This window comes from Phocoena phocoena, chromosome 7, assembly GCF_963924675.1.
Source record: "Phocoena phocoena chromosome 7, mPhoPho1.1, whole genome shotgun sequence".
Lineage (NCBI taxonomy): Eukaryota > Metazoa > Chordata > Mammalia > Artiodactyla > Phocoenidae > Phocoena > Phocoena phocoena.
The window spans coordinates 28,592,153-28,614,205 of record NC_089225.1 but is presented as its reverse complement, the minus strand read 5'-3'; the positions used below and the strand labels follow the sequence as shown (position 1 = coordinate 28,614,205).

The 22,053-nt window shown below is 36.5% G+C and overlaps 1 protein-coding gene across 1 annotated transcript in view; it reads right to left on the bottom strand.

Annotated features, from left to right (window-relative positions):
- The window catches only part of ARHGAP15 (Rho GTPase activating protein 15), a 630,092-nt gene that overhangs the window by 242,481 nt on the left and 365,558 nt on the right, over nucleotides 1–22,053 (bottom strand). Inside the window, exon 9 of the mRNA XM_065880510.1 lies at nucleotides 12,648–12,770. Within this exon, the coding sequence (XP_065736582.1) occupies nucleotides 12,648–12,770 (123 nt within the window). The remainder of the gene's footprint in view (nucleotides 1–12,647; nucleotides 12,771–22,053) is intronic.

The following is a 22,053-nucleotide window of genomic DNA, read 5'->3' as shown; positions in this document are numbered from 1 at the left end:
GCAGGGGACACGGGTTCGTGCCCCGGTCCGGGAAGATCCCACATGCCGCGGAGCGGCTAGGCCTGTGAGCCATGGCCGCTGAGCCTGCACGTCTGGAGCCTGTGCTCCGCAACGGGAGAGGCCACAACAGTGAGAGGCCCGTGTACTGCAAAAAAAAAAAAAAAAAAAAAAAAAAAAAAAAAAAAAAAAAATTTGGAGCTCAACAACTGCTGAAAGAGAATGAAAATTTCTCTCCTTTGCTCTTACATTTCTAAGGGAATTAAATCTTATGAAAATGTCAAACCTTGTAACAGCCTCTTAGATGACTATCTGCACAAGTTATCCATCACAACACAAAGCATGATTCAATGGCTGTATGCATCTCAGGAAGGCATGGAGTTAGGCAAGTTTAGCTTATAATTTGGGGCAAAACTTCAGCAGTAAATATATAAAAAATTTTCTTATAAATATTGGCCAAATATATACAACTTATTTTGCTTTAAAATTATAGTCTCCTTTATAATTTGATTATCTTACATGTCTGAACATATGTATCAGTATCCACTGACATTATTGTCAAATATATCTAAATTTCTTAGTCCACTAATTTTAATTAACACTTGACATTGCTACATATTTAGGGCATGCCAGCTGGGCACAATGTTTTAGTTTTTCTTTTTAAAATGTATAGGTGAAATGGGTACATGATATTTGGCTTTATATTCCTTCAACAAACCCCAACTTTATTATTATAGATTGATGTTCTCTATCAGTTAGCAATACAAAGTGCTTTGAATATTTTTTAACAGACTCTCAAAGGTAAAAAATACTAGAGACAATTGAAAATAGAATGGAGTTAGGTTACAATATTTGATAGTAAAGGCACTGAACTCTCGGAAAAATCTAAGTTGACGAAGACGTGTATAAACAGATATTCCTTTCTTATAAACTTCTTTAAATTTCTCTGTATTCTTTTCTTTACTAGGCTTTTTCCCTAAGCTACTATAAATTGTGAAAGTACATTTTCATAAATTTTTTTTTATTATATGAGTGTTGTTGATTTGAGGAGGGGGAGGAAAGTTTCCTTATTTCTCTTTTGTGTCTTTTTTTTTTTTCCTGTGTGAGAAGAAAGTGTTCAGATCATCTTTTTAAATAGTGAAAATAATAATAACTGTTCCCAGGAAAATAAGACAGCAAAGAAGAGGTTTTGTTGGACTTATCTGTGATAAAGCACTTTGGTGCTCCGGCTTTTGCGAGTTGAAGAAAGAGATGTACACAACATTTCAACCCTTCTATTATGACAGTTTATGCTTCCTGTACAGCTTAGCGAACTCCAATGCCTGGGAAACAGACACGATTACCACCTTATGGAATGCTGCTTAACTTTAAATGTTCCCTACAGACTAGAAACCCACTTCATCAAAATTTATCTCAGTTTCTCAGGAATTATTTCTTCTGTAAGCTTCTGAATATTCCTGTGCAATTTTAAAATTTAACCCAAGATTGCTTAGACATAACTATGATATAAAAAGACAGAAAAAATTCCCACACTAAGGGAGTTTGTTCACAAGAGTTCCTGTGAAAGAGCTGTGTCCTATGCCCATGTACACTTTAATCACTCACTCTTTCAGCTGTTATCAATTTAAAACCAATGAAACTCCCACACTGAGTCCATTTGAGCAGTCAATTTTAATATCTCAAGGCATCTGTAGTTATTCTGAATTGGCTGCAAAAGCAGAACTAACAAGTTAAGCTCTAACCATAAGTCGACATCAGGCTGGTAAACCATTCATCAAACACAGACAGTTAGTCAATACTCCAGTATGAAAAACCAACTAGCATTTTTAAGAAGAGCAATATACTCATAATATGTTTGGCAGTCTGGTTTGCATTGCTTCCTTGATGGCTGTGCATTTAACTTTCCAGTCAACAGGGTGCTTCTTGCACTGCCAAGGCAACGTGTTTGAGGGAAAACTGGTCAGTCTATCCATGTTTGGGTAATATTTTTACACAAGAATAAAAGGGAGGGAGGAATGTGCCTTTTGTGAATAAGAATCTAGAGAGTGTCTTAATAGTTGCTTTTTATAAGAAAACTCTTTCAACCATATGTTCTGGATCTTTGAGCACAGTCTCCACTTCAAATATTATGTCACTGTCAGGCCATGTGTCTCAATTTTGTGTTTGGAAAATATGGTTGCTTGAAATACCTCTTTCTCTCCCAGGAATGACTCCATGACAGGATTGCTGCCTCCCATAGAGAAAAGACAATGAAGAAGGAGGAGTATTCAAACAAGATCAAGGCAGTCATCACTTCAATCAAATTATTTCCAAATTTCAGGAGCTCTGGGGGCCTTGCGTGAGGGGGAGTGAAGGGTGTTTATGACATATAGCTGCCTATTCCCAGAACTCTTTTATGTACTTTTATTTTATCTTCAAAAAGAAAGGACATATTAAAGAGAAATATCTAAGGAGGAACAATGCTACATAAAGTTTGTTTTCAGATCTGTTGCCCCAGAAAATGCTTTGATAAAACACACTTAGAGCTACATAGTCAATTTCAAAGGAAAGTTGGGAGATATACCTCTCCTTATTGCAATTTGACTAATACTGACACTCCACCAATTATGAATATCCAAATTCTGATACGGCCTCTTGCCTCTTTCCCACAGAGGAAAATAGAATATGCTGGAATAGCACTTTTGCCACACAGAGTTATTTTTTTGATGACTAAATTTTACAGAGGCTGGTCAAATTTCAATGTCTATAATCAGATAGGGTAACAAGTCAAAAGAGATATTTTTATACTGAACAAAATTTGTCCCTCCCCCAAATAAAATGATACAGTTCTTTTTTTCTTTATGTTGGGAATTTGTGGAACATTGCTGATTTATAATAGAAATGAATTTGAGGGGAAAGATTTGTAGGCCAGACTGTCGGTGATGCTAAAGGAAATATTATAAAAGAACACTCTCTTAATCTTAGGATATGTCAAAATGAATTGTTGATATTAATATTTCCTGTACTTGTAGCAGCCCACATGTCTGCTGAATGTGGACCCTGATGAGGAGATGCAGGTTGGGAGAGCTCTGATATGTACCATCTTTAGAAACACATTCAACATACATATCATGTGGACTCTCAAATCCCAGTCATAGCATGAATACCTCCTTTCCCAAGCACTATGAAAAATTCAATTCATCTCACTACAAATGAAGCATTTATTCACGCATTTGTTCAAATTATCAGTCTGCAGGTCAGGAAGAAATTCTGCTTTCTGCTCCCTCAATTATCCACCTCACCACAAAAAGAAATCCACGGCTAGTACTTTGTATAAGCAGTAGAATTATAAAAACTACAAAGGAGAAAGTGAAGCGCCAGCGCTGGCTTTGGATACAGTTCGTACAGTCTACCGAGGCCCTGAAAAGCTAACAAGAATTAAGCTGAAGAATCTTCCACTGTCTGTGAGCTGGGTTTAGGAGTCATGAGGGAACTATGTGGTACGAGAACACCTGCTGGAAAACAGCAGGGTATCAATAATAAATGCTAACCTTTAAAAAGGGGATTCTTGTGAACACTGAGGAGAGCCCTGAATCTTTTTCTTCTCTTCAGGTGGTTTCATGGAGGAAAGATTTAGGATGTGATTAGAGGATTGAATGGGTCATAGACCACCTCTCCAGAGGGCAGTGCAGCAGCCTCCTGGCACAGGAAGGAAATATCACATTGGCCTGACTTTTGGTCATCTGCAACTAGTTGAGGATATGCTTCAGAGAGCATATAAACGTGGGCTGGTGCAATGTCAGGGATGGGGAGGGCTGGTTTCCTACCCTTTATACAGTCTACACACACACACACACACACACACACACACACACACACACACACACACAATTTGAGTTAGAGCATGCTTAAAACATGGTTTATTATGAAACAAAACCTGTCTCTACCTGTTACTGTTTCCTTACTGGCACTCATGCTGATTTCTTCTTATTTTAAGGAAACTTGTCAGTCCTTAAACTGGAAGGCTTAAAGACAGTATTTTGAACTGGCACTAGGATTAGACTAATCCTGTAGGGCATGCCAAAACTCTGGACAATCTTTTAACAATAGATAGTCCATGGAATGAATAAAACCAGCATCTACTGCCAGGGCAAGAATTAACATGGGTTTTAGAGGCAATTGGCTAACAACAAAATACCAATATGCCGGTTTCAAATCAACTGGGTCTTATTCATTTTATATTCCCAGCATTTAGCATGCCTGTTACCAGGAATCCAGTCAGCTTTAAGGCTAAAGCCTATTATCTGGAACTTTATTTTACCTAAAAAAAGACAAAGATCTTGAGAACTTTACTCAAAGGGAAAGTAATATAATTTAAAGGAAGAAAAAATAACAATAATAGAAAATATTATTTGCAAATATACAAAATATAGTAGGTTATACCAGGAAATTACTGGTAAAACCATTTTGTAGGTATAAAAATCAAGTATATATAAGTCACCATCTCAAATAATATATTCTAACTAATCCTGTGTGAAAAGGTCTCCCTCCATAAGAAAATAAGTTCTTGAACCTCAGGGAAACCAATTTATTATTCTGGCTCATTCTTTTTTCCTGCTTACCTAATTCACTCCCATTTCTGGACCTCATTTTTCTCCTGTTGTTCTAAAGTTATTTTGATTTTAATATCTCATAATATCAGGATCATTTCCTCCTTGGATAACAGGCTTTTAAAAGACATGGGCTTAACCTGCTACCCAGGTGCACTTTTTTCTCAACATTTGTCACCTTTCATGGTGACCTGTATTTTATTATTGAACAAAAGCTATCTATGTGGTACTCTGTTACCAACACATCAGCTCCCAAGAGCCTTTAAATAACAGAAATTGCCTGGGAACTCTAAATGCAGAGGAACCAGGAAGCTTATAGGCCAAGATAAAGCAGCTTAAGGTTGGCTATTAATTTTGGCTAATATTAAATCATGACACAGCTCACACGTAAGGATCACAGTTCAATCATGAACCATAAAGAAGTTTAAAGAAAAGAAGATTTACAAGATATTTTTAAGCACATTAATGCATATTGTGGACGTTGTGAGAGTATTTCAGGCCCCAGCAATGACAGACCCACGCCCCAGTATATAAATTCAAATATAATTATTCTTAGACTAACACTGATAAAGCGGCAGGTTGGAGCATACCTCTACTCAAAGGTATATTGCAGTGTTGCGCATATATTTTTTGCTTAAATCAATGATGTGACAGGTAGGTTACTTTGTCATACATTAGTTCTAACAAATTATTTTTAAAATACTTTCAACGATTTTGCTATTCATAAACATAACTGTTGAACCTTTAGGGCTGACAACTTGTATCTGAAACTTGGATAGCAAAGCTTTCTTTACTTCTCAATATAATTGACATCTTTTACAAAAGTACTGTGATTTAAAAGACATTATTTTCTCACATGACGAAAACCTTAAATAATTAGTTGTGTGGGTAATTATTAAACATTCTAGCAATTAGATGACACCATGTAAATGGGTGTAGATAGGAAAGAAAATGAGCTCATGCCCATTTGTGTATAAAGAGCACCATGATAAAAATTACCAAAAAAGATAAACATAAGCCAACTGCGAATGATCTTTATACTTTCCTTAAAGCAAATGAGTTACTGCTGCCTTTCCTTGACACTTGTTTGGATTGATTTCTCATACACTAAAAGAATACTTGGGAGAATGGTTTCCTGGGGTCATCTTGGCCATGATTTCCTCCATAAACATAATTAAGAAAAGAAAGAAGCAGGAAAGAAAGAAAGATGAAAACAAGGAAGCAAAGACAGAAGGAAGGAAGGGAGGGAGGGAGTTGCTGAATGGTTAAGATAATGGTTATCTAATGGTTAATGGGCACTGTGTGAGATTCATTACATATATCATTTCATTTAACTTTTATGATGTAAATTTTGTATATCAAGAAGTCGATAACCAAACATTAAATTATATAGCTGGTAAATGACAGGATCTACCTTTAAGCTTACATTAGTCACATTCTAAAGCTGCTCTGCTTTCAAATAAGTTCAGTTTTCTTAATTGTAAAATAGAGTTGAAAATTTTCTATCACCACAAAAAATTCTATAAAGACTGATTCAGTTTATCCAGAGTATATAAGACATACTGTATCCAATGGAAATATTTGATATTTGAGACAGATGTGGTAGTCCCTATAGTCCATCAAAAACATATCATTGACAAGCTACCTCTACCCATGTATGCAGAGTTCCAGCTTATCTTGTTGGAGCCTCATTCTGTAATAAGAATGGACAACCACGGCCCACCAGATATTTGAGTCAAGTCACTAATGTGATGGAAATAGAATGAGAAAAATATATGAACGAAAGGAACCAGATGAAATTGATGATTCAAAGTAGAGAAAATTTTAAAATAAAAAAACCTAAAAGTACAAAACAACAAATTTTAATTTATATCCTTAGGTAAGTTAGAAAAAAATATAATCTATTGGGCTTCCCTGGTGGCGCAGTGGTTGAGAGTCCGCCTGCCGATGCAGGGGACACGGGTTCGTGCCCCGGTCCGGGAGGATCCCACATGCCGCGGAGCGGCTGGGCCCGTGAGCCATGGCCGCTGAGCCTGCGCGTCCGGAGCCTGTGCTCCGCAATGGGAGGGGCCACAACAGTGAGAGGCCCGCGTACCACACACACACACAGTATATATATATATATATATATATATATATATATATATATATATATATATATATATATAAAATATATATATAAATAATATATTTTCTGTTTTCTCACTTATTCAATTAATTAATGTTTATTGAGTGCTAAGTGCCATCCTCACTATTGGGGATGGGCGTAGCACGGTCAAACAAAATTTTTGCCCTCACAGCATGTGAGAGAGTGAGGTATGCAAGAAAGAACAGAGAATAAGAAAGACATCTAGAAAATTGAAAATATAATCGCTTAAGTAAAAATAAATTGATATAAAGGTGGAGGGGGGAGCTTCCCTGGTGGCACAAAGGTTAAGAATCCTCCTGCCAATGCAGGGGACACAGGTTCGAGCCCTGGTCCGGGAAGATCCCACATGCCACGGAGCAACTAAGCCTGTGTGCCACAACTACTGAGCCTGTGCTCTAGAGCCCATGAGCCACAACTACTGAGTCCATGTGCCACAACTACTGAAGCCCACGCACCTAGAGCCCGTGCTCCGCAACAAGAGAAGCCACCGCAATGAGAAGCCCGCGCACTGCAACAAAGAGGAGTCCTCGTTCACCGCAACTAGAGAAAGCCTGCGTGCAGCAATGAAGACCCAACAAAGCCATAAATAAATAAATGAAAATTTAAAAAAAAAGGGGGGGATCAAACTGAGAAGTCTTTCAGAACATGAGAAAAATCAATCCTGATGATCTAACACTCACATCATAAAGATCACAAAAGAGGAAACAGAGAAAACTGATGGGAGAAACTTATTAACATAATAATAAAGAGAAAAAATTCCAGAGCCAAAGAGTCACTGTTCCTCAAGTTGAGTGCCAAGCAGAATAAATTTTAAAAATTCTGCCAATATACATTATCTCGATTACAGAATCTCAAAGACAAACAAAACCCAAAAAACAACCTTCAATGATTCTGAAAGAAAAAAAATTCAAAGTAACAAGAGTAAGAATGGAAGCTGCAACTCTGTATTCTAGAGGCAATGGGATTTTATGCCCAACTAAACTATTGATTAAGTGTGCCTGCATCCTGAAGATATTTTTAGGCAGTCAAGTTCTCATGTTTCCTAAATGAGTCACTGGAGTTACATAGAAATAGAAGAAATTAAAGCAAGAAAGAAAAGGCATGTGATTCAGAAGACAGTGACTACAACTCAGAAGATCAGTGAAAGGAAATCACAGGGTGATAAATGTGAAGCCTGGAAAGCAACCAATACAAATGAAGTAGGATGGTGGAAGGACTTTAGAAAACATTCTGGGGTAAAAACCAGGGAGTCACAGACTAAAGTATATAGAATGTTCAACTGAGAGGATTAAAGCCTTTGAGGATGTAAAGGCTCAGAAAGCAATAAAAAATAAAACTCTGGGGGAAAAAAAAAACATCTGTACAAGAAATTCACAATCCAAAAATATATCAAACTAAACAATAGCATGATTATAAGCAAATGATGAAGCATAGCTTTAAAAATAAGAACATTATAATATGTGTGGCCGATATGGCATAGCATTGGACCCATGGATAAGTTAATCCAATCTGGCAAATTACCTGGGGAAAAATTCCAAAATATTTACATGATAAATATGAAGTAAATGCTCATGACTAACTGACTGTTTTTTTCACATTTAGATTCAAAATATGCGGGGGACGGGGTGGGGGGTGGTGGGAAATAGAAGACTTGATTGTGGTTGTGAAACAACATAAACTTACTAATATAACCTTCAGATGTAAAAGAAAGGAGAATCTTTTTCACCAGGATCAAGGTGCATTTCTCTTTGAGAGTCACAGGGTCATGATATTGTAAGAAAAGGGAAGGAAGTCTAATACTTGGTGCTGCAGTAAGCAGCCTTACCTAATCATAATCATACGAATGCTGTTTTTTTTGGTTTTCTGCTTTTAGAGTCAACCTATAAATAAGTCATAATTACAGAAACCAGTGAAATAATATAAAATTTCAAAACGTAGAAGACTCAATAGCAAAGGCAGAAGAGATGAAAGGGGCAAAGGACACTATGCTTCTCATCTGGCCAATGGATGCATTAAGTCTCAATTTTCTATGGTTAATAGAACAATAAATAGAGGTTCAAGTATGTCGGATGTTTCAGAGGAAGCCAACAGTAACAGCAAGACCGGCTATATTTGAGTATTTGGGGAAGAGAGGGCCAGGTAGATGAAGTCTAGTTTAATTAAGTCAGATTCATTGTAAAATAAATCTGAGGTAATGTCTAAGCTTTATAAATAAAGATATTAAAACATTACAGATAAGCAAGATATTGACAAAAATCTATACCCCAAATAACAATAACATAAGATAGGGAGGCAGCCACCAGAGGAGCTGCGAACAGAAACCATTCCAAACGGTGCCCTGCAAGAAGGAAAACTGGGGTAAGGCAGGAAAACACTGCTTTTCATCATAAATCCTGGAGGCATACTATTTCATCCTCAGACTGGTTGTTTCCTCTACAATATACTGAGTAAAAAATACAAGTAGTGCAGCATTACTCTCAATTTCTGCTAATATCATCCAGTATGGTTTTGTCCATACAAAGATGAAAGAAACCACTTTCTAAATATACAGTACTTTCTAACTCTATCATTTTGATATAAGGAAACACTAGTTGCTCCTAAAAAACCAACCAATTGTTATCTTTTCTAAAAATTGCACTGCCAAGTGTCTTCTGTTCTTGGATGTCAATGCTGCCATTTGAAAGATTACATAAGGTAGTTTGGTTGACGCTAAAGGGCTATAATCTCAGTTCCAAAAGCAAGTAGAGGACATGTATAAGCACACCTACCACCCTAAAATGTACCCTCTTCCCTATAATTTACATATTATACTGATTGGAGTTTTGTTTTCTATGAGAGGCTCAATGTAATAAACTCATACTTTTAAAAAGCTCTTGCCATTCCCTTGGCAAATGTGAAAGCACTTGGAGAAATTGAAAGCTTTTCAGAAGCTACCACTGCAATGGCACAATGATTGCAACGCCCACCTGAGCTATTACGATTTCCTTCCACTGGGTGATCATTCAGAATTATCTGATGGCCCCTTTTTGGCATCACAATGTACCCTTCTCATTAGTCATATTAAAGAAATCAGAAAAGGCAGCCCCATCAAGAGACTGTTTCCAGATCTAAAACCTGGCCAAAGAAATCACATATTGGCTAGGTCTCCGTGAGTCCTAAAAACAGGTTTTGAAGAAAGGCTTTGTGACTGAGCTTAGACTGTGTGATACTGGGACAGTTTTCTTTTCACATAAAGTACTTTGTGAATATAGTTCTGCTGGGCATTTAAAGTCCATAAAACACAGCCTTTCCTGCCCCACAGTGAGGGCTCAATAAAGGCTGGCTGAATTCAAAACTCAGGTCTCTCAGTCTGTTGGGAACACTACATAAAAGAGTAAACACTTTGAAAAGTGTCTGTGGCCTTGTCAAGCCCCCCCCCACCCCCACCCCCCAGGTATCAGGAAGCACACTTGTAAGACGCAAACTACCAAAGCTTTCCCAAACCTTGGTAATGGAGGCCTTTATTCCACATGTGGAAAATTAGACAGTTTAAAGAATTTGATATATATTCTTTGGTCAAATGCACTGCAGAATAAATTTAAAGGCATTATCCCTCTTTCTAAATAATTCTTCTCTTGAAAGAGTTAAGTCATTTTACTTGGAGAAATTAAATATTTAACTGTTAATCATTAATTTATGTTATGTGAGTTTTCATAACCAATCAGAAACACTGATTTCATTGGTTTTTTTCTAAGTCTTTGCCTTAGATATGCTAAGAAAATGGACTTAAAGTACTAAATTTGACTAGGCCTGCGTTTTTTAAAAATTGGTTTAATCCTTTCTACTCGGTTAAAAAAAAAAGTCTCAGAAGAAGCCTTACAAAAAATTCACAGTTAAAACTGAAACAAGCCCAAGAAGTGACTATATTTGCATAACTTGAACTGTATTTGGAAGAAAATTCCACTGAAGACAACAATGGAAGCTTATCAAATTGGAATTTCACATAGATTTTCCATAGCCCTACTAATGAATACTGACTCATTGGTCAGCTATGGTGAAAATGTAATGGAGCTCTAAGATAGGAAATGTATCATTGGAGTGTGTTCGGTGGTTCCATTACATCAGTATGAAAACTGCATCAGGCATCCGGTTTCTCTGCCGCTTTCTGAGACCAATTCTAGAGCACTATGGTTATTAATTCTTTAGCATTTTGACTGGGGCCAGACCGTGCCACTGAATTAAAACCCCTTTTATTTTGCCACAGTCATGAAAAATTTGGACTTTATGCCAGATTGGGATTGTTTGGGCTACTTATCTGGTTTTATATTTTGTCAGGATGGCAGGTAACATGCTACTGAATCCTTTCTAAGAAACTTTTAATCTAGGGGATAAATTCGAAGGCAGAATTGAAGGTACTACTGTATTACTATATGAAGTTGGATCTGTAGAGGACCAAATGCTGTCCACTGAAAAGGACACTTCAGAGAGTAAAAGTCTGAGCTAAGACTGATTTAAAGCACGTTCTAGTTCTACTTGCAAATGCTTACATTCTAAGAATTTTCCATTCTATTAGTGATAGGTATGTTCATGCTGCATAAAAGTTCACCTTTCACAATTGGTTCAGAATGCTCGATGATTTTTGTGATATGTTCACCTCTTTTAAAATGGACTGAAATTGATAGGTCAAACAGTTAGTCTAAACTATTGAAATAATTCTCATTCTAAGTAGTGCTGAAAATATTATCTGCTTTGTCCTATTCCTGAGAAATAATTGCATATTAAATCACTTTTTGATTTCTATAAGGATCAGTCTTTCCACTTTGTTCTCAAAGTTTATTTTAGGACTTTATTTTAGCCCAAATTCTTTCTTGTATTTAACTTTCAAAATATATGCATCAGTTAGAAAATTTGAAAGCCAGAGAGAATAATGGACTTGATGCATATGTTTTCTTCTTAGGAAAGTAATATATTTGCCTGTGTGATCTAAGTGATGATTTCCAGTGATAGAAATCTACATCACTGGTTTTATCTGTCCATCCATCCTTTCATCTATCTGGTACACTACCGGTAATAACGACAGTAATGAATAATAATGGCATTAATAATAGCAGAGGACATTTCTTGAATAATTATGTTCCAGAAACTGTTAAATCCTTTAAATGGACTATCTCATTTATTTGTTTTAGTGATCCTCTCGGTGGTGGGTATAAGTATACCCATTTAACAGAAGAGGTATCTGAGGCTCAGAGATCATAACTTGTTCAATGTCCATATTAGTGAGTGGGAGAACTAAGGTCTGAATTCCAATTACAGTCTCTTGCCAGAGTTTTTTTTTATTCTGGTGGCTGGGCTGGTCTAGGATATTTTATATACTTTAGATATATTTGCAAAATTACCTGCTTATTTCAGTTTAGATTGAGTTCTAGGTTCTCCAGATCTCAAATCTGTAAGTTTTCATGACACTAGTTAACCTTGGACTTTCCTCCTAGCACTTTCTTCCTCACACTTACTTCAGACTATGACTACATGATCAGACAACTTATAGTACAAATCAGGACTCATCTGAGAATGAAAAGGGCTGCTGTTACTAAGTATTCTGGGACGACAGGTATAACTAGGATTGTCCAGGCATGTGGGGACATGGGATCATTCTGATGGGCCACTAGGATATTTCTTCTCGGCTGCTGGTCCAGAGCCCAGATCCTCTGAGGGCAACACTAGGTGTTTTTTTTCAATGATCCTCTGATACAACCTTTATTTTCTCAGGATTAGTTTTCTGGACAACTATTTTTTCCTCTGTTATAGAGCAGAACACTTAATAAGCAACCTAAAAAGACTAAAATATCTTAATACTCCTTTAGAGCTGAATAACTATGGACACAGAGGCACATTTATTTATCACTGTTACAGTAAAAGTATAAAATGTTCTATACCTTTAATAAGTCCTTTTTCTTGCAGAGTTTTCAGGGAAGGTCTTCGGGTAATAAACTTCTTTAATCTGCTTTTAACTCGGTTTTTGTCACTTGTATCAGAAGCACTATGATGCAGTCTGAACACTGGAGATTTAAAAAAAAAGAGGCTTTCAGTCAATTTTTCCTTTATGATTATTACTTTATGCAAATATGAATAGAAAACAGTAGTTATGGGACAACTACCTGAATTAATAGCTCAGGCCCTTCTGTTTAGACAGGGCATAGGAGTAAAAATTTGCCCGTATGAAAATATTAGCTCTGTTGCAACATGCATGTGTAATGAGAATGTGGTTAGCTCCATATTTTCACAATTTATTTCACATTCATTTCCTCATATTTACCACAATAATCTTTATCTGTATAATTCCACCTAACTGTATCCATACACAAAATTGTAGAAAAGTTAATCTAACTTAGAGATAAAAAAGCTCTGGTTGGGCTTCCCTGGTGGTGCAGTGGTTGAGAGTCTGCCTGCCGATGCAGGGGACACAGGTTCGGGCCCCGGTCCGGGAAGATCCCACATGCCGCGGAGCGGCTGGGCCCGTGAGCCATGGCCACTGAGCCTGCGCGTCCGGAGCCTGTGCTCCGCAACGGGAGAGGCCACAACAGTGAGAGGCCTGCGTACCGCAAAAAAAAAAAAAAAAAAGCTCTGGTTAATTTCAATTAATTGTGATTATATACTACCTGTAGGAAATGTAGGCATTTTCAAAGATCCTGCTTGCCCAAATAATTTCATCAATTTTCTTTATCAAGTTAACCCAAAGTGATTTCTTTTTCAGAAAGCAGATATTTTTTACTCTTCTTATTTGTGTGAAATTACCACTAGGTGAAATTCTGTAACACATATTGCCTCAAACTTCTGCCATGTCTTCATCAGTCCCCCATCCTCAGTTTCCTAGCCTCACTGTTATCTTCCAAGTTAGGTGTGCATCAAATTCATTTCCTAAGCAAATATTTGCTGAATGTCTACTGATTATCACATCCCGTGCTAAACGCTGTGAATTCAATGATGAACGTAACACTTAAGGTCTGTACCTTCATTAAGCATGGAGTCTAAATACATTCAAGTTATCTTATTATTAATGACTTTATTAACTAACTTGTTAACAATGATTCTTATCATTAATAATTCCTGAAATGATAGGAATTTATTATCTGTATGACCTGAGATACAGATCGTAAGTGGGCCCTTCACTGTCTTAACCTAATTACTGACGTCATGTGAGGATTTGGGGCACTTAAGTAGGAACATAGAGGTTCTTTTCCTCTCAAATAATATTTTAGAAGAAGCCAATCATTCAGTTGGGTTAATAATAATATGACTAAAATGTATTGATACCATAATTTATGCTTGATATTCTCCTAAACACCTAACATGATTTAACCTAATTCTACTGCAATGTAAGCTACGTGTAGGCAGGGATTTTTATCTACTTTTACAAATGTTGTTCACTAATGTGTCCCTAATACCTCAAACACTGTTTAGAATTAGTAAGTGTTTAGTCAATATTTGTTGAATCAAATCTCAAATGACCTTTTGCAGTATATAAACTAATTCATCCATTTTAGAGATGAAGAAGCTAAGTCAGAGAGTCAAGCTAAGTAACTTGTCCAAGGTCCAGTTTGGATATGGGACCAGTCTCATAGGATTTTTATCTGGTATTCTAATGTATTGGAGTATTGGTGAAAGAATGGAAGGGGAAGGAAAACAGAAATATCAGGAGCTCACGTAGTCATTTCAAGTACAATGGTTTTAATCAACTAAAATTTTTTAAGTAGCTATTGGGTGCAAAACACTTTACTAAGTTACAGCTGTAGGGGAGCTTCACTTGAGTCATTCTATCCTCTCCTGAGGAACTCAGAAGAGAAAAGAGAGAGACTTAGGAGGGAGCTGCAGCTGGAAGAAAATAAATTGCCTGAATTAGAGGATCTGAAGTCAAATTTTCCCAGTGGGGTCTCCAAGGAACCCGCAAAAGTGCCTAAGGGAGAGTGTATGCTTTAAAAATTCTGCCAGGCCTAGAGTGTGAGAAGCTTTCTTATAACTGGTCAAATAAGGACATTTTTAAAACCTCCTTCCTCTAGCTTTGACCACAAAGTAGTTATAAACTTGTGTTAGCAAAATGGGGAGTTGGAGTGAAGTGTTAGGCTAAGGAAAAGAAGAGGAAAACATCCTGCCCCCCTCCTAGCTAAGTGTAGAGTGGAGTTTTAATTTTAAATTAAGTTCAAAATTTTGATTATCACATGGGGTTATACACTATTAAATACTGAGTTGAGACAGTACTTGTCACTTATAAGACCATAGTATCTTACATTACCTCAAAGTAAGGTTCTCAATCTTAGTACTCTTGATATTCTAGGCCCAAAAATTCTTTTTTGCAGGCAGTTGCTCTGTACAGGATAAGGATGTTGAGAAGCCTCCCTGGCCTCTACCCACAATATGTCAGTAGCACACTCTCCTCAGTTGTGACAATCAAAAATGTCTCCAGACATTGCTAAATGTCTTCTGGGGTGAGAGGGGGAAAAAGTGCTCCCTGCTGAGAATCATTCCCTTAAACTGAAGGGACAAGTTATAGGACCTGCTTCAGTTCTTGTTTATTGGTGGTGGAAGGGCTACTCCCATGCTGACAAAATGTAAAGCAACAGTGAAAAGCAAAAAACAAAAAACCCTATTATTTTAATAATATATCTCTCTATAAGTAGCATGTATATAAAAATATATATGTAAAACATACATATCTGATCTATCATCTATCTATTGTCTATCTATCTGCTATCTATTAATTAAATGAGCTGTTTATAAAAGTACAACCACTCTCATGTGAGTGTGGTCAATGGGTCTATCACTTGAAAAGGTTGGGAAGCACTGCTGTAGACCAGAGCGTCCCAACTATTATATCTGACAGCACGGTTATGTAGAGTGAGATTTACGGATGCCCTCAGCACTCTGTGTGATTGAGCAGGACCAAGGCAACCTGAGCCCCTGGGAAATTGTTGTTGGCTATGAGCAGTCTTATTTATTTGTTCCAGTGGGCTATGCAAATATTATCATTTTTTTTGTGTATTTGAACATAAAATGGTTTGAGGAGCACTGCTTTAGACCTGTGTTGTCCAATATGGTAGCCACTAGTCACTCAGGGCTATTGAGTACTTGAAATGCAGCTTGTGTCATAGGTTGAAATAATAATGTTTTGGATATTTTTGTTAAAAAATATATTGTTAAAATTAATATATTATTAAAACTTGTTACTTTAAAAAATGTGGCTATGAGAAGATTTTAAATTATACACATAGCTCAGATATTTTTGGACAGTGCTGCTAGGTGATACACACACACACACACACACACACACACACACACACACACATTGACCACCTACTGAATACATGGCAGTGCTGGATTTAACTGTTGTGGATAGAAATGCATATGGTCTATGTAGTAATAATACATCATGATAAGGAGTTTGAAGTATAAGAGACTAAGGGTTCTTAGAGGAGGAACAGACCTCAGGTCATTTTGGAGAAATAGCAAGTGCCTTGAAAACCCATGCAAGCCATAGTTGCTTTTACAGGACCATGAATGTCAGGCATTAACTGATTCAAAACTGTATGATTGGATGAGTCATTCTGAGTGTCTTAATATACTGTGCTTATATGCTATCCTATCAACTTTCATCTGGGTCCAGTCATATATAATCTGCTCCAATTGATAGCTCTATCAAAGCCCCGTGGCTCTGGGTTCTAGTACTGGGAGCTAAGGGAACACTTATCCTTCAGGAAAAATCTACCTCAGTAATTCTGGTCTCAAGTCTGTCTGCCTTTGAAATGATATGGAATAATCAATCTAAATTTTCACAGGTTACCATTTTCTATGTCTAGTCTCACCTCAAAATCTTGTCATTTTCCATGATAGAATGTCAAGAAATTAAGGGCCAAAAGAGGTATTTTTTCGGCCAGTTAGGGACTAGTAAATATGATATGATTAAAAAGTACTTTTTAAATTAAAACACATACATGTGGTATAAATGTGAGATTATGGAAGTAATTATATAGTGTATATATATATATTGTTTTCAATACCAACTTCTGCCTCCACATGTGAGAAATGTATGTAAGGTACACTGGTTTTTCAAGAAAAATGAAAGTGTATTTTAAAATGTTTTAGCCTGTTTCTTTCTCATACATTCTGAGAAACTAGCAGAGTCTTGAATATGATTACACAGTTTTTAACATAGTCAAACTATCCGAAGTTGCCTCTAATGATGACTTTCCTGGAGACAGACTAGAGTGTCAACTTCCATTTCCTGATGCCATAAATAATCGTCCTCAGATGACAAGTCAAATTGCCAGGCCTTTGCCATCATTCATTCTGCTCACTTTGTTCTAAGAAGAGATCCGCAGAAGTTAAAGTCAATAGATGACTATAATATATGGCATAATTTTTATTAACCAAATAACTTGAAAGCGCTGTAAATACAAACTAAAAATGTAAAAAGCACATGGTTATAAAGCAAAGTCCATCACTGGACCCCTGTAAACAGCAATAAAACTCTTTGAATATTGTGGTTTACAAATCTGATTTTAACAGCCGAACTTATAAAACAGTTTACGCTTTTCTGTTGTCAAGGGAGAAAAACTTGCCAAATTGTTCATTTTAAGTAAATACAACATAACCAATTAAGGAAAGCAAAATTTAAACACATGCCTATGGTAATCAGGACATAGTTTGCTTCTGATTTCACTACTGATTTTAACAGAACAGTGTTCCTTCCACTTTCCCACAGCACCCAAGTGACCCCACACATACTTTTAGAAACTTGTAATCACACAGTGCAAATAAAAGGACACTTTACTGGAAAATACCCAGTGTGGTACAATAATCCATCATTTATGAAAAATAGAATTCAGCCTTTTCTCTTTCCTCAGAGATTCAACTACTTTTTGAGAGCGAAGCTTACTGCAATTTAAAGATTTATGTTAAGCCAATGAGCAGTTTTTTTCCGTTCCCATTTAAACTTTTTATTCAAAAATGAAAAGAGACTGAAGAGATAGGGGTTTAAATTCCAAAGCATTTAGTCTGATTTACAGAGGAATCACTCTTAATTCTACATATTTTCACCTCCACGAAAAGTTAACTTGAATTGGATTAGCTTTCCAGGTATTCTAGAATTTACTTTTATTTCCTTTATGCTTCCTCTTTTTTTTTTTTCCACTGATGGGTGATCTTTTCTTTCAAGCCCAAACAAATAGACTATTTTTCAAAGCGTAAGAATTTTGAATAACAATATGCAGTTTAAGTCTCCACACTCACAGGCCAAGGCATTAGCTTTAAGCACCATTCTTAACCAGTGGAGAGATTTAATTGGTGTTAAAGCTGCTCACACCAGACAACAGTTAGGATCCTGGGCTTTTCAAGATGATCTTCAATAAATATCATTACATATGAGAATAAGGCATTAGCCCAACACAAGTTTTATACCTGACGCAGCCATTATGGTGTTAAAACCACCTCTAGAGGTAGGAATGCTTATTGTAAAGGATGCCCTTTGTATATTTATTTCCCAACTTTAGTAATGGGAGGAGGAAGCAACACAATTTAGATGATGAATATCCACTACCATTCTATTAAGGGATGGGAACCACAAAAGAAAAACCTTCAAATCTTCCAGAATCCAACGGTTTGGATAATATGATCCAGAACTGTGGATCTGCCAGAATTTTTCTTGCTATGGACCTTATTTTGAAATATCCCCTTTTCCTGCCAAACTCCTGTTCTCGCGGTATTCCCATGTTACAATTACATGTTGTTAATATTATTATTTTTTTTAAATTTGGAAATGCTGGGAGAGCTAACATTTCAGAAATGTTGCTAAAGGAAAGCAGAGTCATTACCCTTCAGAAATGCTATTACAAACAAATTTCTAGGCTACTTGTTGTCACTTTTTTGATGGGGTTTTACATAGGGATCAACATCAGGTGTAGATAGATAGTTGTATTAGCAGCTAAGAGCTCCCAACACAGAGTCTGGTAGGATGTTCAGAGCAAAACTGGCGGCAGTTGCTTAGTGCACTCATCTTACCGCACTGCAGTGTTTGGAGAGGGAAATCCAGAAAGAAATGACAAAATAGGGTTATATCAGGCTCTTCATCCTCAGAGATTTGAAAACACTTCTCAAACCATCACACGGATTACATAACAAAGTGCTGATTGTCTCCTTTCATATTTTCCAATATGACCTTCTTGTATTTGGAATTACCCTGTTGTACCACTTTCTAAATTACTAAAACAAGAGCACCTTACCCAAAATAGAGAAATAAAGTTTATTAAATTTCTTGCCAGTCTCCTACCTGATTCCTTTACAGGGCATATGTGCTTGCCCTAATTCATTAGGCTGTAATAAATACTGCTTTGCTCTCTCCAGAGTGTGGTTTTAGAGCTCAAAAACTTTGCACATAACTCCATGTCAGAGTGGGCAGAAAGGGTAAGTCTGGACTTAATGTACTGAAATGTACTGTTGGTCATTTAATCTCTCTCTTTTTTTCACATGCTCAGTGTAAACAGAAGTCATAATTTCAATCCCCTGAGGAGCTAAGTTATTGAAACTTTAAGTGACTTACTTGAAACACAAATCATGATTAAATCTGGAAATAATTGGAAGAGGGAATGCAGGGCATTTTAACAGCAGTGCTTTATTTTAACCACTTAATTCCCACTTAGACATTGTAGAAATATAAAATAAATAATCAGTTGGAAACAAAAGGGTATGAAAACGTTCTCTCGCCAATGATTCATAGTTATGCTATCTACTCATTTAAAGAGGAGTGAGAATTCATGCAATGAAATATGTTTACTTTTAGGCTAAATCATCTAGTTTAAATAGACGAATCTACTCACATTTTTACATTTTCAGTGTCAATAAAGAGCTGGCAGTTTACTGTCATGGCCCCTGTAACTCAGCCATATGGAAAGGCCACTAACTACTTTTTCCAGTAATGTATGAATTCTTTAGTGTCTTTTCATGTATTGACCTAATATTTTAATTTTGCCCATGATATATCTTAGATGTGTCTGTGTTGATAATGCACTTCTATAATGTGAGTCAGGGTATTATATTTAAACTCTTTTTACAGTGTTTAGCATAGCACTGAGTTACTTAAAGAATAACTTTCAGGATGGTTATGATGATGATGATGACAACTTCAAAACGGTACTGCAAATATTGAGTAATTTCATCACAAATATAATTTTCTTTCAATTGTTAGTCTATCTGGTTTCTTTCTATAAGCCAGAGTTGCAAAAGATTTTGGCATCAAAGGTTACGGAAATACTACATATTCACAAAAAAAAAGGAAAGAAGAAAAAAAGAGAATACACCTAAATAGCAAAAACCTATGGTGTATGTAGAGACATATGATGATATTTCTTCCTGAAACAGAATCAGATACAGATACAGTATAAGATGTAAAGATTCAGATCATCAAGACATCTTCTATTGACTAGATATTTTACCTTGGCTTCTTACAACTTAATGTAGTGTTGGTAAAACTTTGTCACTTGAGAGCTATTTCAAAACTTTGATAAATTTGCTAATAGAGTAAGGGGTTACTGAGCTAAGGCAGTAACTGATTTTGAAAGTAAAATTACTAAGGAAAAAAAAGAAAGAAAGAAAAAAATAACATACGGCACCAATCCAGACAAAGGGCACCATGAAGTAGAAACATGTTTTCCATGAGGAAAGGCTGCATATTAAATACAGGGATGGGTTCTCTCCTAGTGATAGAAAACAGGCCATGGCCAAATCAAATGAGAAGAGCCTTACAGACGAATGTGAACATCAGTCCACAAACAGAGAACAAAATAAAGAAAAGCCAAAACAATAGGATTGTAGGCATGGCAATTCCCCCCATAGAGGTAGAAGCATGACAAAATTCTAGGAAATTAACACTTAGATTTCTATGGAAAAAAAGTCAAGTTGGAGAAAGAAATAATATTCATATTTTAGAGCATCAGCCAATTTCCATGCTTACTTTACATACTGACTCATGCTTAGCAGTATTTGCATTGGGTGGGTGGTATTAAAATCTTCTCTCCATACAGACATAAATAGAGCTACCACTATGTATTTTGTGCACGTGTATGTATTTGTACCTTTGTGAAAATGTGTGTACAGATACTGTATTCTCAGCAGGCATGGGGGGAGAAATACATAACAACTCTGAAGCTTTTTCTTTAATCTCTAAACTCTTGGCCCTATGTGTGATCAAGAATATTTTACAATGTATCCTTAATTTTTCAAACATAAAATTTGAACCAGGACAGGAAAATATATAGTCAAAAAAATCAATATTTAAGAGGAAGTGGTGGAATAAATTGTTTATTTAGATTGTGAGAAAAGTTAAATAAATATATATATTTAACTTTTCTCACAATCTAAATATTATAATTATGTATATATAATCATCTACATAATTACATATAATAATCTATATAGTATTGATTCTTTTAAAGCAGTCTCAACTTCCATTTTGACCAGTCAATCTGATCATCTTAAAATCACATGTATTATTAATAATGACTAATGTTTGTAGAGTACTACCAGTGTGACAAGGAACTGTACTAAGAATGTCATATCTCATGATTATTCAATGTGGTAGGTTCTCTTATTGCTGTCTACTCTGCAGATTAGGAATCTGAGGTTCAGAGAGCTTAAGCCAAGTAGCCAATAGTGGCCGAGCCAGAAAACAAATGCAGGGCTGTTTGATTTGGAGCCCCTGGGCATGCCTAACCTGCCCCACTGCCTGCCTCTCTATCTGTTTGGCAATGCTGTCAAAGTTCTAAGGACATAGAGAGATGGCAGTAGCCTCCCACTGTGGTCAACTACTTCCGACCTAAGGTCTTAAATCATCTGCTTCAGGTGAACTGCTGACAAAATTACTCTAGGTGCTATGTGTCACTGTAGACCTAAAAGGGAAAATGAGTTGCTTTAGGCGAGATTAGTGAATCACAGGACAGCCACAGTGTCGACAGCTGAACACTCTCTGGATTCAGTCAGAACAGCTGAAGATGGCTTCTGCACAGAGCCATACCATCGTAAACACGAATTGGGCTCTTCAGCTACTGGGCAGAAGGTGAATGCAAGGATCTCGCACCATGCTCCAGGTGGCTGAATGTAGCAAGACAAGAATAAATATAGAAATAGAGCTACTGGGGCTTCCTTTTAAGCCAAAATGCCTAGTGACCTAGCCGGTTCTCTGAATTTCTTAGTCCTTGTTCTTGATTCCTGTCATCATACAATCTTTTTTCAAAAACAGATGATGCGCCCTTAGCCCACAATACATTCAAAGCACATACATTCATGTCTACGCCCACA